This window comes from Sturnus vulgaris, chromosome 8, assembly GCF_052056855.1.
Source record: "Sturnus vulgaris isolate bStuVul1 chromosome 8, bStuVul1.hap1, whole genome shotgun sequence".
NCBI lineage: Eukaryota > Metazoa > Chordata > Aves > Passeriformes > Sturnidae > Sturnus > Sturnus vulgaris.
The window spans coordinates 16,826,441-16,843,751 of NC_142250.1; the positions used below are offsets into that span (position 1 = coordinate 16,826,441).

The 17,311-nt window shown below is 40.9% G+C and overlaps 1 protein-coding gene across 1 annotated transcript; it reads right to left on the reverse strand.

Moving 5' to 3' along the window:
• Window positions 1-1,690: 1,690 nt before the first annotated feature.
• VDAC2 (voltage dependent anion channel 2) lies at window positions 1,691-13,715 on the reverse strand. Its single transcript, XM_014879947.2, has 9 exons — window positions 13,628-13,715; window positions 9,937-10,008; window positions 8,901-8,950; window positions 6,587-6,739; window positions 6,445-6,497; window positions 5,779-6,006; window positions 4,481-4,631; window positions 3,537-3,594; window positions 1,691-2,720 (listed from the first exon to the last, which is right to left on the reverse strand). The coding sequence occupies exons 2-9, from the start codon at window positions 10,001-10,003 to the stop codon at window positions 2,629-2,631; spliced, it is 852 nt and encodes a 283-aa protein (XP_014735433.1). The 5' UTR covers window positions 10,004-10,008; window positions 13,628-13,715; the 3' UTR covers window positions 1,691-2,628.
• Between the last annotated feature and the right edge of the window lie 3,596 nt (window positions 13,716-17,311).

Genomic DNA, 17,311 nt, shown 5'->3' on the forward strand with positions numbered 1-17,311 from the left:
ACTCCAATTACACCACAAGCCTCTGCAACAGTTGACAAGTAAGTCTGAAAGCCATTTTTAATAAGCCTTACTTGAGAGATATTAAGAAAACGACACTGAACTTTTCATGTTTGAAGTAGTGATTTATGACAGAGTATTTTAGAAAAACTCACATTTTCATAGTTCTCTTAACTACTGCAGAGCCCTTTTACTTCTCCAGTTGCCTATCAGTACTATAACAAATATAACTACTTAAGGTTTAAAGGCTGACTAGTAAAATCATGCACATTTACAAAGAGTAAAATGAACAGGTTCAAGTTTTCCATTACTAATTTTTTTAGAGTTGAAGAGAAACTCAGCAATATGTGCTTTTATTTCACTTAGCCATTCTGTGACCTCAGAAAAATAAAATATTTAGAGCAGGTAGTGAAGAAAAAGGTTATAGTGTTTGCTTCTAAAATTAAAAAAAAACCAAAACCCACAAACCATCACCATCACCACAAAAAAAAAAAAAAAGTCAATTACAGCCCTATCAAAAGCTGAGAAACATGAGTGTTGCTGGTTTAAGCATAGAAAAAAGGCATCATTCATAACCAAGATACAAACCATTATTTATCTGGGTGCTGCAGCTGGACAATGCATACAGGCACACGACATTTCAGGGAGATTTTTTGGTTTTTGGTATTGTTTTGGTTTGTTTTGGGGATTTTTTGGTGGTTTGTTTTGGTTTGGTTTTTTTAAGCTTTCAGGTTTTTTTCTTTTTGTGGTTTTTGTATCAGAAGCCCAGTCTTTGTGAGGCACCAAAGATGGTTATACTGAAGATAGCTACAAAAATTCAATGTCTGGCTGCACGGTCTCCAGCTTTTAAGTGATCTAGCACATAAAACCACTTTGAAATAAAAATACACACTATGGACCTTAACATGCAACGAATTGCATCTTACGTGCTTCTTCCACCCTAAATGGTAGAAATGCAACTCAGACAAGGGCATTTAGGACAACAGTAAAGGTACTCCACAGCACAAATGCTTTACCATCATGTAAGAAAACTAGTCAAACACACTAGCAAGCCTGCTCAAGAGCCTGAGCTGGAGGCTTTTAAGCACTACTCTGTCTTCTACAAAGTAGGTAGCTCAGCTGCTCCACAGCTAAAGCCTGAGCACAGGCAGTTCATAACAGAGTGCTTCACGTGAGAATTTCAGTCTGAGGGCAACAATGCAGGATGGAACAAGACGTCGAGCAAATCACTGATACTTTTAAGGGCATTAATTTTAATCCAGTATCAACTGATAATACTTTCAAACCAGAGAGGTTCCTGATCATAAGCCAGCCACCTGCACTATGAAGGGAGCTGCTGTGAACCACTGACTGCAAGACTAAGTATCAAGACACCCTCCTCAGCTATGAGAGTGTCTTAAGAACTGGGCTCCAGGCATTCCCCCAAGCTCAGTAAATTCCAACTCTTAAATGTAAGCAGTGCAACTACATGTATTTAATATATTCCGCATTAAAAGCATTCACAGCTAGCTCAACCTTCAGGGATGTTAGGTTCACAGACTAAACATCCCTCATACTTCTATTCTCTCTTATTACTATACTGGAAAAACATGAGAGTTTTCCCATTATTCTGCAAGTTTCTGGACTTAAAATGGGTATCTACCAAGATTTACTAGTTAAAGGGAAATTAAGATCAGATGCATTTTCCTCCAGCTCCATTTAAAATTGTCTTTATTTCAGTCATTTTAAGCAGAAACCTCTCACAGCAGTTGGGATAAGCAGGCTGTTATACCATTACACTGTTACATTCAATTGCAGAGATACATCTCACTTCATACAAATATAAGCAAAAGGTGTGTTTGTGGTGAGCTTTTTCAAGGAACATTTCTTAAATGTTTCAGCGTGCCAAGTACATCGATCTGCACTTTTTGCATCAGGAGGCCAACTAGGAACACAGTACATCTCGCCCGGGGATCACAGGGGGAATTAAACCATTGTGTTGTGACAAACCTTACCTGACAGAAAAGCATATTCCATTTGCTTGAGGAATCCAACTGTTCACCTGTATTCAGTATTGTCATGGGTGGGGGTCCTTAATTGCACAAAGGTACAGAGCACTACTTCTTGGATTACTTAAAACTTAACTGAGCACTACCCTCCTATCTTTACTCTTAAAATATCTGAGGCAGAAGTATGTGTATGTACTTGTTTTATTCATAATTTGTCTTGGGATACCAAATGTATTTCTAGTTCAGGTCATTCAATAAAATTGTTGACCTCATTTCAAAACATCCAGTGATCCATTTTTCATTCAATGGCAATATTGAATGTTAAAAGGAACATAAAAACGAACATGCACACAATCGTACAGTATTCATAGATGTCTATTTCATTATTTGTGGGTAGCGCATTAAACAGTTAAATACATTTAAATAATGTTTAAGTGACTGCACTAATGCAGAATTTTAACTAGATGGGTAACCAATTTAACTAGAAACCAGCTAACAAGTAACTGTCTAAATACTTCAAATACAGCTCTTGTTCTAGATCATCCTTCCTGGAAATAAAGCCTGCTGGTCACATTGGAAATACACTTTATTTTAAGGCCAAATTCTTCTGATATCCCTTCTCTGCAGCAGTGTCTTCACCTTTTTAAGCCTCCAGTTCCAGGCCAAGACCAAGTTTATGGCCACCAGCATTGATGCTCTTTCCATCTATCAGGGCAGACAGCGTGAGCTTCACACCTGTAAGATATTTAAGCAGCATGTTTACAACACACACAGTAGCTTTCAAGCAACTTAATCTCTGTCATTACAAGTCCCAGTTGTAGCTCTCTTTTTATACAATTACTTTCCTCTAAAGGTTTTTAAAGAATACATTTACTCATAAAATCTACTGAAAGTTGGTCAGGTAAAGAAAGTTACACGATTTTTGTAAACAGTTATAAATTCAATATACAAAGTTTCTAATTGCTAAATACACAAGAGTTCTCCTTTCCTGCATTAAGACATGCAAAGGAGGAGGAAAACTGCACAGACAGACATTCCTACCTATAAAGGGATGGAATGAAACTAGATTTTTCAAATAAGGTACTAACCAATGGTAATAGTCATTAACAGGTGCTTTCACACTTAAGCAGAACAAGTTAAGTTATGAAGGGTTTTTTTACTAAATATGAAGAACAGGAAGTGTGGGGTTTTGACAGTTAATCATAATTTGAAGACCTGCTATCATTCAACATGGTATGATTGGACAAAGCAGTGCCAAAAAAGAAGATATGCTTTGTCTAGCCTAAAGCTAAGCTGTCAAACATAATACAGTCCACTCCTGCATAGATCAATGAAGAATATAATACATCAATACCATTAGATAAAATAGAGCTTGTCTTGTTTAGGTAAAAGTTTGATGTATGTCTGAAACAACTGAAAAATATCTACTTGGCGTTCAAAGAAAAAATATTCTGAAGGAAAAAAATTGCATATAAATGCAGAGATCTCAGTTATTTTCTTTAGGATGCACAGAAGATTTATATGTGACACAATTCACATGATAGCTCTTACCTGGCCTCAGGGTCTGGGTGTAACCCACTCCAACTAGACTAGAATTGTTCACTTTGGCCTAAAAAAAGAAAAAGTAAGACAACTGAAACATTGTAACTGATTCATTGTTACCATTCAGAATCTAGAATAACTATAACAACACTGCCATTATCAGTTTAATTATCTGTCCTTTCAGTACGCTTGTATTTCCTGAATTCTCCCCTTCCAGCTATGCCCTCGTCCCTCAACTTACAGCTGAAGTAGTAACATATTTTGAAGCAATAACATATTTAGGAGCAGAAAGAATATAAAGGCAGGAAGAACTGTTATTGTAACATGGTTTTGCAGGGGAACCACCACTTCCCCTTTTTCAGAAGGCCAGAGCCATTTACCACCAGTCTCCCAAAAAATGCCACATCAGAAAACTCCTCCATGTTCCTATTATTACACAGGAATTAGTATCCTGCAAGTCCAATCAGTCATGCAGCAAACATTTGGTAATATCATCATAAACAATATGTACAAAATTATTTATTTCGCTTTGCATCACTTCCTCAACAGAATTATTCCAACTTCGTAACATACAGGGACCTTTGCTGCTTAGCAACTTTTAACCGATATTGCCAGAGTTCTTACCATGAGAATGTGACAGAGCTCCCAAAAACTAGTTTAAAAAAAATGCTGTAAAACTTACAGAACCAGACACAAACATTTTTTTGTGTTTTTCTTTTAATAAATACAGTAGGATCTCTAACATAACCACATTTGACAGTCAGATTCTACAAGACTTTGTTGTATGCAACATTACAGAATTTAAATACTCGTGGTTTAATCAAAATTGCCTAGACTGTAAGAGTAATTCCTACAAGGCCTCCTAGCCTATTTTGTACTAACACCACATGGATTCACAGCAACTGAAAATACACTGTACTTTGCACAACCCTGCAGCTTACAGCCATACTTACCGAAATAGAAGCAGTGGGATCCAACTTGTATTTAGCTGCAAGGCCAAAGCGAGTGCTGTTGCTGCCTGCTGTCCAAGCCAGGTTTACGGCAGTTTCAAGACTGTCACTTACTTTTTGGTAAATTGACCCACCAAATTCGGCACCATCGTTGCTGCACAAATTAAGAGAAAAGTTAAGTTTCCTATTTGGATAATCCACTTCTTTTCCCCCCGCCTTGTTTTTTTACTACTTCAGATTTTTATTCAAATAAGAATTTAAAACGTTTCAGTTGTTTCACTTTTTTTCACAAGAGAACAAACGTTTCAAGGCAAAATTAAATGGCAATAATTCATGGAAATAAAAAGGTGTTTCAGAGTGCTACTACTAATTCTGATGTCAATCGTCAAACAAAGTCCTTGAACAAAATTCCAGATCACACCCTTACAAAACTGACCGATATGTGCTAATGGTTACAAAATAGGCCTTCTGAATTATATGATCACTGAATATGTGAAACTCCTAGAGAACTCGATGACCCCTCAAAAATCTGTCACAATGTTTTACATTAGTAAATTGAAATGAAATTCTTATAGCCCAGATTCAAAAATATTTTATAGTTTTCTCCTATACTCCTCAATTTCCATTAATTCAGACATATACAATCTCCATGCTTTCCCTTCAAAAGCAAAAACTTTTAATTATCTAAACACACTAGAACACCAATTTTATTCATTTGAATTGAAAACATCGTGTTTTTCAGTAGGTTTTGATCAGATTGCTCTGAAGTAAGATCTAAAGGCAAGAAGTCTGAAGAAAGTTGCCTTACACTTGTTTACCCTGTTTCATGCACTCTTAATCCCTGACAGGCAAAAAAATGAACCTTCACAAAAAATCCAGAAGCAAAGCCCTAGTCTTGCTCTAGAAACTACTGCAGCATTAGCTTAACAATAATTACTACCTCTAACGAATCTACTGCCCTTAAACTGTGACCTGATACAGTTCAATGTAATGGGATAGCCAGGAAAAGCATTATTATCAGTTCTGCATAACTGAAGTACTGCATTCCCAATCTGCACATACTTTAGTATTTGATAAGCTGTATCACGTATGCTGCAAGTGCTAATCAGTCACAGGTGTTGATACTGCTTTGAAAAAGAGAGATATAAAGCATAATTTACATTTATTTAGAGTTTCCTACCGAAAAATGCACTCCCATTAATGGCCTTTTAAGCGCCTCTTGATATTTCAAGCATTTGTATTTTGACTAGAAGGTAGAAAAAGCCTGCTTCTGGAGAGCTGGAGAAGTTTTCAGTACTTACACATTAGTGTGCAGTTGGAAGTCTCCAGTCCTATAACCCACAGAGAAATTATTTCTTGTCAATTTTGATTTGGCACTATCAAAAGTCATCTGATAACCAGCAAGCCAGCCTTCATAACCAAAGACAGCTGAACCATGGATTGCTGGCCCGGCAAAATCGAAGTCAACATCACAGCCCAGGTTTACACAGTCACGTTTATAAGATGACTTGATTTTACCACTTTTCTTTCTGAAACAGAGAAAGGAGTTATGGTAAGACAAGCATACATGATCTTCCTCAATGATCTGCCAAATTCAAGCCCTAAGACTCTACACAGTGTATCTAAATGCCTTCACATGCATCCCCTGGACCAGGCAAAACTACAGCCAGCCCACTCAGAGCACTCAGGGCTATAGCAAACAGTCATTTTCTGACAAATGTGGCAGCAGTTTCATGTTTCCTGCAATCTTCCAGGTATTTCTATCTCAGAAAATAAGCAAAGTTACGAAATGTGCAATACTAACCCCATAATGATGTCATGGTAAAGAGCAGAAGCCTTTAGCATTGGGATTTGCTATGCTGGATCAACAGCAAACCACACAAACTGCTGTCAGTATCACAGACCAGATCAATGGACCATGGGTGCTGTTACTCGCCAAGTAAGGTAAAAAGGTAAACAATTCTTACCCTGTATTTGGTGAGAAAGTTGTATCAAATGTCAACTTCAAGCCTTTGGCAATCTAATTGAAGGGGAGAGAAGATAAGATAAAGCTATAAACTCAGTTCTTACACAGAGGTAAAACAAATAAATATTGTCCTAATCTATTACCTGATCTTCAATTGCAATTTCTGTTCCCAGGGTGTTATCTGTGTTCCATTTCTCTGTGAAAGTCAGACCGTACTCAGCCCACTTGTATTTGGTCTCCAAGCTCCCGTTCACTTTTCCAGTGTCTGTGTTCGATGATCCAGATGTTGTGAATTCCTAAAAAGCATAGAGGATACATGTGATCCTGAAAGCATTACACAGTGTTTCCTTTAGCATCCTCCTAGTGCTCTAAGATCTTGTTATTACATGGAAAAAATTTAAAATCACTAGAAATTTGAGGGGAGAAGGGAGAATAGCACAGCCAAAAATAATTAAAAACTTATGCCCACAAGGAGGCCTCCCCACAATCCCCATCTCAACTGCAGTGTTCCTGCCACTATTACAAAATGTACAGGGTGGCAAATTAAAGCAAGACAGTAGCCACCGTAAGAATTCTTCTCTAAAGCAGCAACAAGTTCTTGAAATGTAAGGCTCAGTTTGATACTCCCAATGAGTAAATTAAAAATCAAACCAAGAGCCAAGAACACTATTAGGTACATATTACAACTCCAGTAGAATTCTTTAAGAATCACATATGTATTTTCATTACACTTGTCAACCATCCCTGAAGATAGTGTGCAACTGTAAAATGTCATAGAACAGCAACATTTTTGAAACTGGGGGTGGGTGGTGTGATTTTGTGTTTGGGTTTTTGAAGAGTCTGCCCAATACACTAGCCTTTTACACCAGCCATAAACACACCTTTTACTGACACCTATAAAATTCCTGTTGCCCTGACACTTTGGTTCAATGACACACAGAAATAACACCCATGTTTGAAGTGGGAGCTAAGCAAACAGGCTGGGTTTATAGTATGGTATGATCTGACCTGGAATTCTTGAAAGTAACTTAGAAGTCAACAGTATCACTCACGTATCTTTATTAAAGGAAGTAATCACTGATGTCTCTCACTATTTGGATTATCACAAAGAACAGAATGAATAATTTGTGTGTACCACTATTCAAAAACCAAAGGTAATTGAAGTGGAAGCCAGGTTTGCAAACACCTGTTAAAGAGCTCTATCCAGTGAAGTGCTATTGCCCTTATGATTTAACTAGTCCACTACTTCAACTTTTTAAAACATATTAACAAACATTTTGATCTCTGTCTGCCTCCACACACAACATTATTTTCAGACTTCTCACACTCACCTTTCCCAGAAGGAAACACAGATTTGAAACTGCAAGTCCTTGGGCACTCTTACAGCAAAAGCCCCAAGAGCACAAAACATACATGGCTGAGACTGTTCTTTAATGGTGGCTGACCAAATTTGACCACGACCAAGACATGTATTATGTTAGTGACACACTACACCATGCACAGTTGCATAATTCTAGTAGGTCTATTTCTTGGCAAGGGATGGGAACTACACAAATACCTTCAGCTTTAACTTCTTGCTTTGTGCTATTCCTACTGCACAGTGTCTATGTGACTGTAACCATTGGGGCAATCGCTTCAGGAGAAGCAAATTATTATACTATTTCTTATCTCTGCTTTAAAACATCTGTAATACATATATGCCAGCAGTTTCTCCTCCTGGGGAGGATAGCTATTAACTGATACAGGATTCACATTAGGGCTTGGATTTTTCAGAGTTTTACCAGCATAACTGGTAGTCCTCCAAAGAAACAAGCTACAGTAAGAACAACTACCTCTGTAATAGGGCTCTTGCAAACTAGTTTTCAGCTGGCGTACAGACTTCTAGAAAAAACAGAGCATATAACCCACAAACCTTGTTTCTAACAGCAAGTTACACTGCTGAGGCTCCACTTATGGGGAGAAGAAAAATCTACCTTTATATCTTGCAATCTAGAAATAGATAAAAGCTACAGGGGGCACTGCTTGCATGACCAAGACATCTTGCATGGAACACTACTGCAATGCTTTAGTACCTAGAGGAGCCAGAGATTCAACATGCTTATTCAATGCCAACTACTTCATACAAGAATCAAGATGCCAGAGATTTCCACCAAACAGTATCACAAGTACTTCAGAAATAAAATATGTGTACTATAACTAGTATATTAAAATACTTTATTTGTTCACCTTCACATGTAAGACCAGGGACAAGTAATAAGCCCTTTCATTGTACAAAGATTACTGAACAAGGCAATATTCCTGACACATTCAGAACTTCAGGAGCTTCTGAAATTATCTAACACCAGATATTCATATAACCTATAAAATACTCCACAGCATCTGAAATGTGTCCCTTTTAACTAAGTATCAGAACATAGCCAGAGAAAAATACAATGAATAAAAGTGACTTAAACTCACCACTCCGCTTGCAGATTTTGTTTTCACATCCAGTTTCACCAGCCCAAACCCTTAACAAAAAGAAGTCAAAGTTACATGATTAGGCCTTAACTTAGAACCTATACGTTTTTCAATAAGCTGGTCTTTCAGGCAGTCTCAGCAGTGTACCACATATATACATACATATAAACAGCTACAGACTGACTTCAGCAACGTTCCACTTTCAGATGCCACATCAGGTAACGGAGGCCTTTCCAAAACAAGGCAGGGAAGCACCTCAGTTCTACACAAGTACTTTTTACTACCAAACAACGCTTCCAAAAGGAAATACGTTATTTTCTGTTCCTGGAATGGAACAGTTTTTATAGCCAATGCTATTTAAAGAGCTATCCCAATGCATAAAATGCCTCTTTCTGCACCAAGACAAAATATTTCAAAGTAAAAAACTGTAAAAGCAAAGTCACTGGGAAATACACAACCACTGGAACAGTAATATAAGTAGGTTTTGTGGGAGTGTCAATTCACATTGTTATACAGAGAGGTGAGCAACAGTCTTAGTGAAAAAAACTCACGTTTCCAAAGAGCAGAAAAAAACAGCACGGTGACAAAGAATTATTTAACTATGCAGCTGTCTGGTATTAAAGCTTTTTAAGATGTGGAAGAATTCTTTATCCCAATAGCCATTCTTCCTTCTACTCCAAAAAAGGCTACAACATTACACTGGTATATAACCCTTTCTATATCAACAAATGTTGTGGCACAGACAGACCAGTAAACAAAGTGTGCTCCTAAGTTAAACTACACTTGCTGCTTACATTCTTGCATAGTTGTACACCTCTGACATTTATGTGGCTCGAGCAGTAAGATTTCACAACCTTCACATCAAAACAGCCCAGAAAAAACCTTCAACAATCTGTTAGTTGGTGGAAAACAAACACAGCACACCTTCCTCCTCCCCAAAAACACTGGCATTTGATCATTCAATTTTCCATACAGACTCAAAAAGGCAATTCATTGTTGCACCTCAAACACTACTTATAAAAGGTATTGTTCTTACCATATCCTTTATTGAAGATATCTCTGGCAGGTTTGCCAAGATCTACATATGATGGAGGAATCGCCATTGGAGCTGAAAGATAAAGGGCTAATTAATAATAAACCTTTTGCCACTGCACACATGAAAAATGCTACAACAATTCTTTCAAGATAATCTTTAAGGCAGATTCATCTACATAAAGGCAATTAATAGATATAATGGCTATAGTTACATATTTAAAATTAAGAGATATGGTATTATAGTATTCTGTAAAACATCCAGATTTTCAGTGAAGGTCACTGTGAACATGGGATGTTTCCTCAGCTTATGCAGAGAAGAGGCATTGCAGAGAAAAGGCATTACAAGACCACCCAGTTCTAAATTTTTCAGGTAGATTTCTCCACAGGTCTTTCATTACCAAAAATTAACTAAGTCATCGCATTTCCGGAGTTAGCATAGTTACTGCCAAAAAACTGAACACTATAAATCTAAAAACTTGTAATGCAGACAGTTATTCCCTGAAGTTCTACAAAGTCAAAGTTGACACATGCTTATGAAAACTACCTGAAAGTACCCACAATGTTTTAGTTTTGAAAAAGTAAAAAGAGAACATATCTGCTCTCCAAAATAATTTTTGCCCCATATCTTACATGGCAGACATACAATTTAAAAAATAAGATCTAGTGTCATTAATCAACAATCAACCTGATAACAAAAAAGAGTTTTAAGTTTGGGAAGTTGTTATGTTAGTTTAAAACATCCAAGTAGGAGGAGTGTGGGGTCTGTGAGAAGAGATCTCTTTACAAGTGCCTTTCTCAGAGAGGGAGCCTCTGGCAACCTCGCTGTTAAAGAACCTGTCACTGCAGATGAGCTATGGCCCAGCTCTCTGGCCCCATGGACAGACACCACGCTAAGGTCTCACTCAGGCCCTTTATCACTGGCCTCCTTGGGAAGATACCCTCTTATCTGCACCTCCCTCAAAGACTGTTTTCCCATGATTTCAATAACAAGAGGCTGCTGTTACAGAGGCCCTGTATTTTAAAGTTGTGAAACACAGAAAACAGAGCATATTAATAACTCCCTCCTTGCTGTGAAAGCGGGGAGAAGGGATGGGGAGAAATGAAACTAACTAGACAAGGCTACAAAAAGGCTAAACACATGCAAACAAAAATCTTCTCAAACTGATTGTCACATTTGTTTAGCTAAGAGAGTCAGATTAACATAATCTTCCTTTCGTGTGGTGGATTGATTTTTTCTAAGTTAAAGAAAAAACTATCTTCAGAACTTGAAAAATAACAAGGGCAGTGTTCTCACATATTAACTTCCAAACCCTAATTACACCTGCCATACACAGCCAAATTGAATGAACTGCTACTATTAAAAAAAAATAAGTAAAATAAACCTACTTTAGCAGTCAATAGGAAGGCAGAAGACTGTTTCTTATTTTTGTACAATTCATAATGCAGTTTTCCAGAGTACCCTACTTTAGCTCCCTATTGCCCTAAGGGGATAATTTCAACGTCCTCTGAGAAACAATATTTACACTCAGTTTCACACACATACACACAAATTCAGAAAAACTTCCTTAGCAAGGATGTCTAAACTCTAGAACCAGGTCACTATATCAAGACATGTATCACTTGCTCAAGAACAAGTCTAGTTCTCCATGGAGTTAAACTAAACATTATTTTTTTAAAAAAAGACATGAAAATGGCTTAAAGTATCTTAAGTTTAAAGAAGCTTAGCCCAAGTTCAAATCTGTAGAAGAACATATTCTAATCCCAGTGACAAGCCATTGAACGGTTCCTATTATTTATTCCATAAAAAGAAGTAAGTGATAGACCAGATTACAAGGGAGAACTCTGGCCTGTAGAGTTCTGTTGTACAGCAAGCATATAATTCTTCAGCAGTTTATCATATCACAAGAGAAGGTTTAGCTACACGTTTCCTGTAACGAACAGATCTCACCTTTAACTAGCATCGCCAGAAAAATAATTATTTCTAGTTGTGAAGTTTTATATTAGCCTTTCAGCACAGACACGCTTTTACAGTGCAAATAAATGAGCTTTTCCCTTTTGTTTTCAGTGTTTCCAATCTGACTACACAACCAGTACAGACAAGAGATTTATGCTAAGCAGAAATGTCCTGCGAAGTTAAGAAACTTGTATCTGTGTCAAAATTCAGAGGATTACTACAGTAAAAATGGTGTTGCCCTTTTATCTGACCTAGTTAAGCATCCTTACCACTTAAGGGAAACCAGCCAGTATTTGTCAGACATCCTGGCCTACGGATGCAAGTTTTGTAATAAAACGTTGAAAGAGAATACAACTGTCACATTGCCGTTCTAATACTGTAATACTGACAGGGATGGATGAGGACAAAACAGGAAACTAAGAGTTAATTTCAGATATACTGAAATGCCTGATAAACCAGAGTCATCATCAGAACGCTCATTAAATAAAAACAGGGCAATAAAAAATTCAGCCCTGTGTCCTCTAACGTTAGCTAGGTTTGCAAATTCTTAGAATCACAAGTAATTTTTTCAACCCTATTTTAAAGCATCTTTCACTTAAAAACTAATTAGAAGTCACTAAACAGTAAGCATCGTTTAGCATCTAGAGGTTTGTTGTAAAAACTGCAAAATAATTGACTTGATGTATAGAATATACGTGAGAGCTCCACCCTAATCTTTGTTTCATGCCACCGTGATGAAAAAAGTTTAATTAATCTGTTACTTGAGAGCCACAATCATGCTTTCTTCTGAGATAAGAAGAAAAAAAGAAACACCCCAAGAACAAAAAAATCTATTAACGTTATTGGAATTACTGCATCACAGTTCTCCTTGGAGGTAGTATTTCAAAACTCTAACGCCCTACAATTAAGGAATGCCACAGATCTCTGTTAGGATTTCTAACAATTTTAAAACCGCAAGATATTCAAGATCAAACTAGAAACCGTATCAATCTATAACAAATTTTTAAAAGAGCTGTATTCACACAATTTTAAAAAGCAGCAACTACGCTGAGATTATCCCATTATCCCAATAAAAAGCAATAAAAAACCCTGAGATTTAAAAATTAATTTGTTAAAATACATCGGAAACACGGTGACCTTCAGGCTTACATTGATACTACACAGAGCTTAAAAAAAAGAAAAGCCACCTCCCTTACTCTTAAAAAAAAAAAGAAAAACCACTCTCTCCCTACTCACAGACCAGAGGTGGACACGCAAGCCTAATACTGGCAAGGCCAATGCAGAAACTTTAAGGACAAGGTCTGGAAATGGATTACGGGCTCAGGAAGCGAAGGCGGGGGTAATTAAGCAGCGCCTCGCAGAGGGGAAGGGCAGCGAAGGGAGAGCGGGGATGCGGCCGCAGCCCGGGCAGGGCCGGGCGGAGCGGCGGCCCCAGGCCCAGCGCCGGGCGCGCCGCCCGCTCGCCGCAAGGTGAACCGACCCGCTCGGCGCGGCCATCTTGGGCATCCCGGCCTGACCCTCCCGCCCCGCCGCGCCTCGCGCAACCGAGCCCGGCCGCGGGGCCGCGGGGGCAGCGGCCACGGAGAGCCCCCCGCCCGCTCCGCCGAGCCCGGCAGCGCTGGGACGCGCCCAAGGCCCCGCTACCCCCGGCCCACGCGGCCCCAGACCCGTTCGCCGCCGGGCGAGCCCCACCCGCCCGCCCTTGCCCCGCGGGGCTAGTCGCGGCCGGGGCCGGCACCTGCGTGTCGTGGGTGGGCGGCGGAGTGGGGCCGGGGCCGGTTGCTGGCGGGTAGGGCCGTGCGGAGGCCGCTGTGCTGCAGCCGCGGGCACTGGAGGGCGAAGTGAAGGAGACACCGATCCGCCCGCCCGCCGCCGCCGCCGCTCAGGACCCCAGCGCGCCGGGGCCGCCCCGCCCGCCGCCTGCCTCGCCCGCCGTGCTACACCAGCACCCACCCCGCGGGAGGCGTCGGCACCCGCGGCCCAGAGCTCGGCAGCGGCGGGCGGCGCCGCGGCCCCGGGCCGGGAGCCGGACGGCGGCGCCGCGGCCCGGCAGGCACTCGGGAGGGCAGCCCCGGCGGCGGCGGGGGCCTGCGAGGGGGCGGGCCCTGCGGGAGGGCGGAGCCGCGCGGGTCCGCTGTGCGCAGGGCAGGTGGGGCCGCCCCAGGGGGTCGTAGCGGCCACACCCGGGAAGCGTCCGCCCTGAGGCCTGCAGGGCAGTGTTCTTCTCGCCTTGGGGATGGGCGGCCCTCGGCTGTACATACAGCAAGATCCATGCGCCGCTGCCCTTCCCTGGAAACTACCGGACACCCTCCCAGGGCACAGCCGCCTCCCGCCCTGGCACACGGACTGGGGAAGCTCCTCAGCTGGGGCCGGCCGCGGAAACTCGGAGGCCTTTGAGCCCATGGCGCTTGCCGGGCGTAGCCCCTGCTCCTTAGAGCCCCCAGGAGCCCTTTCCCTTCTACAGGGAGTAGCGGAGCGCTGGGCCCAACACCGCTCCGCAGGGCTGCTCGTCCTTGCTGTGCCATTGAACACATCACACGGCACATGCTGTGCTGAAGGTCACGGCCACACAGGGACACCCCGCAGGATGGCTGTCCCATTGCTCGGCTGGCAGTAGTACTCTGTCTAACAAAGTTTGGTGCCTCCTGCGGACAAATTACCACGGGCTTTCCAATTGCCTAAGCTCCTTTTTTACCTCTTCCAGTCACCACCCACAGACTTCCCCCATAGAAGCACAGCGTCTCTCAGGCCAAGAAAAGCAATAACCCTCAGAAACCTTTCCTAGATAGTGTTGTCTGACCATAAATCATGGCTGGCGAGCACGGTCACACGGCTGTTGCGCAGCAGCCGCTGCACAGCTCTGCGGGAGGAATTGCCGAGTCACCAGTGCAGACCATTGCAAGGCCAAAGAACTGCATAATAACCATTTCTAAAATTCATATTCTTCTCTCCTTGCTTGTATTATGACATGATCGCAAATTCCTCAAGAAAGTAAAATTCATTTACATATAAAAAATGTATTTTTGTGATATGAAAAATACATAATAGCACAATTCATTTTCCAGAACATAAGGTACAACAGTAATTTTCCAGGATATTAAGAAGACAGCAAATTAGCAGCAAGGCCCAACATAATGCCAGTCAGCACCTGCTTATTATATCAAAAGATAAGCAACAGATTTTTTTGTGTGTGTGCAAGTCCAATGCTTTCACATCAAAAGACCCAAGAGATGTTTCTTTTTGACAGTTTTAAATAAGACAGTTTGGCATTGTACAGATAGATATGTATTGATGAATCAAGAAGTAAAGCCACATAATGAGAAAATAAATAACAGTAGGAAAAGAAACACAGTGTGTCTCATTGCACATGGAAACATATATTAGGAATAAAGAGAGATCTGATTAAGCAAAAATAGGTTGTGGAATAGGTTTCTCATTATTTAGAGACATGCATTTATTGTTCATACCCGTCCTATAAATCCATTCTGAATAAAAGTTCAGTTGCTTATAGGAGACATCAGCATTCTGCCTTTTTTTTCCTCTAAAGATAATATTTTAGTAATGGTTTGGCTTTATTTTTAGCAATCTAGGAAAGCAATTACTACCCCTCCCTGAGCAAAAAAAGCAATGAATCACTTGCTTTATGAGGCAAGGCAGAAGCAATAATCTGGGACAGACAACAGCATATAAACTCCTCTGCACTACTCTGTTCCAGGCTTCCACAGCAACAGTCTCTTCCTGACAGTGTATTTTACTCACTCTTGCCCCACCCCTGCCTTGTACAACCGTGCCTTACTTCTCTCAGCACATCTGCTAAAGCTCGGAGCACCAAAAAGGCACAGCTTCACGGGGGAAGATAGTTTGAAAGGATTATACAGAAGGCAACCTGTCCCGATGAATTATACCAGTACTGATTACTGAGGAGTGGAAACATCTGTGCCCTCCCAATGAGTTTGGGTGTTCTAAAAGAGTAGGTTAGCTGCCCACTGTTTATAGTTGCAGTTTGGTTTGCAGTTTGAGATCTAGATCCTGCAGTTTGGGATGGAGTCTGCTGGCTGTACTGTGAGGAAGAAGGGATATGCAGTTGTGTAAGGGACAGATAAAGAAGAAAATGCTATGTGAGGGACAAACAGGGTTAGGTGTTAGGTAAGGGGCAGGTTGGGGTTTAGCCAGTCATGCAGAGAGGAGGGAAGGAGCCAATGCTGTGTGGAGCTGCCTGTAAGAAAAGGAGCCAGTACTGTGTGAAGCTGCCTATGAGGGAAGGAGTCAGAGTTGTTGGAAAGAAGCACACTGAGAGAAGGCATGAAAAGTTTTCTAATAAAGGACCGATGGTGATGCCAGTCCTGTCCATCTCGACATAAGTGTGACAACTTCAGGCCTGCAGCAGCAAATCTTCTGAATTACTCTGGACCTTTTCCTTAGTAATTGCCTCATAACCATTTAGTGCACACACCTCCTTTGTAGGTGCACTTCCTCTGAATGGGCTGGTTTTCTGTTGAAATTCAGCAGCTCTCTGGTTTTGGGGCCAGTTGCAGTTGAACTGTTAGCATTTTGTATGAATGCTGCCATATTTATACAAAGCTGACATCAGAGTCATGTGTTTTACTGGTGCCACTTGAGAGAAACAACCACAGGCTGTAAACCCATAAGTTTACTGCCATTTTAACACAAACTCTGCTTTTCTCTCCATAATTCATAATCACAATTACTGAAGTAGTGCAGGTGAGCAACAAAAAGAGACCAAGTGGCTACAGAACCTACCAGTGTGCACCAAACATTTTAGATAACTTACCTTCCCTTCTGACACAAGCCTGAAGTCATTGTTTGCTCTCTTCCCCAGATGCAGACCTTCAGCTGAAGATTCAGTGGAGAAGCCTTACAAAAGGTCTAGCTAAGTGATTCAGGACTCCTCATTCTGAAACAAGCTGATTTAGGGGATATAGCAGAGATTATGAAAGTGTAACCAGCAGGGAAAGGGTGGAAAATACTTGAATCTACCAAGAAACAAATTCAGAACAAAGCCAAGGGTTTTTTCTACAAAGGAATGCAATCCAGTGGAATTACCCAACACAAGAAGCTAAATGTTTATATGGGCTCCAGGGGAAACTAGACAGGCTGTGGAAGAGATTACTAATTACTAAACCACTCAAGAATTACATATGGCTGTATAACCTGTTTGGAGTCAGATAATCCCTGAGTTGCAAATGGAGGTATCATGTAAATTTATCCTATTCTTACACTGTTTCTTATAGGTACATGCTCCTAAATCATTGCTCACCTCATCATCCTAGAGGCAGGTATATTAGATTGTCTGATTGTCTACACCTTTTGTTTGATACCCTACAAGTGCCCATATTCAAACCAGGCCCCTGGAAAGCCCTAAGAGGGCAACCAGTGGAGGCCCAAACTACCAGGATCCTTT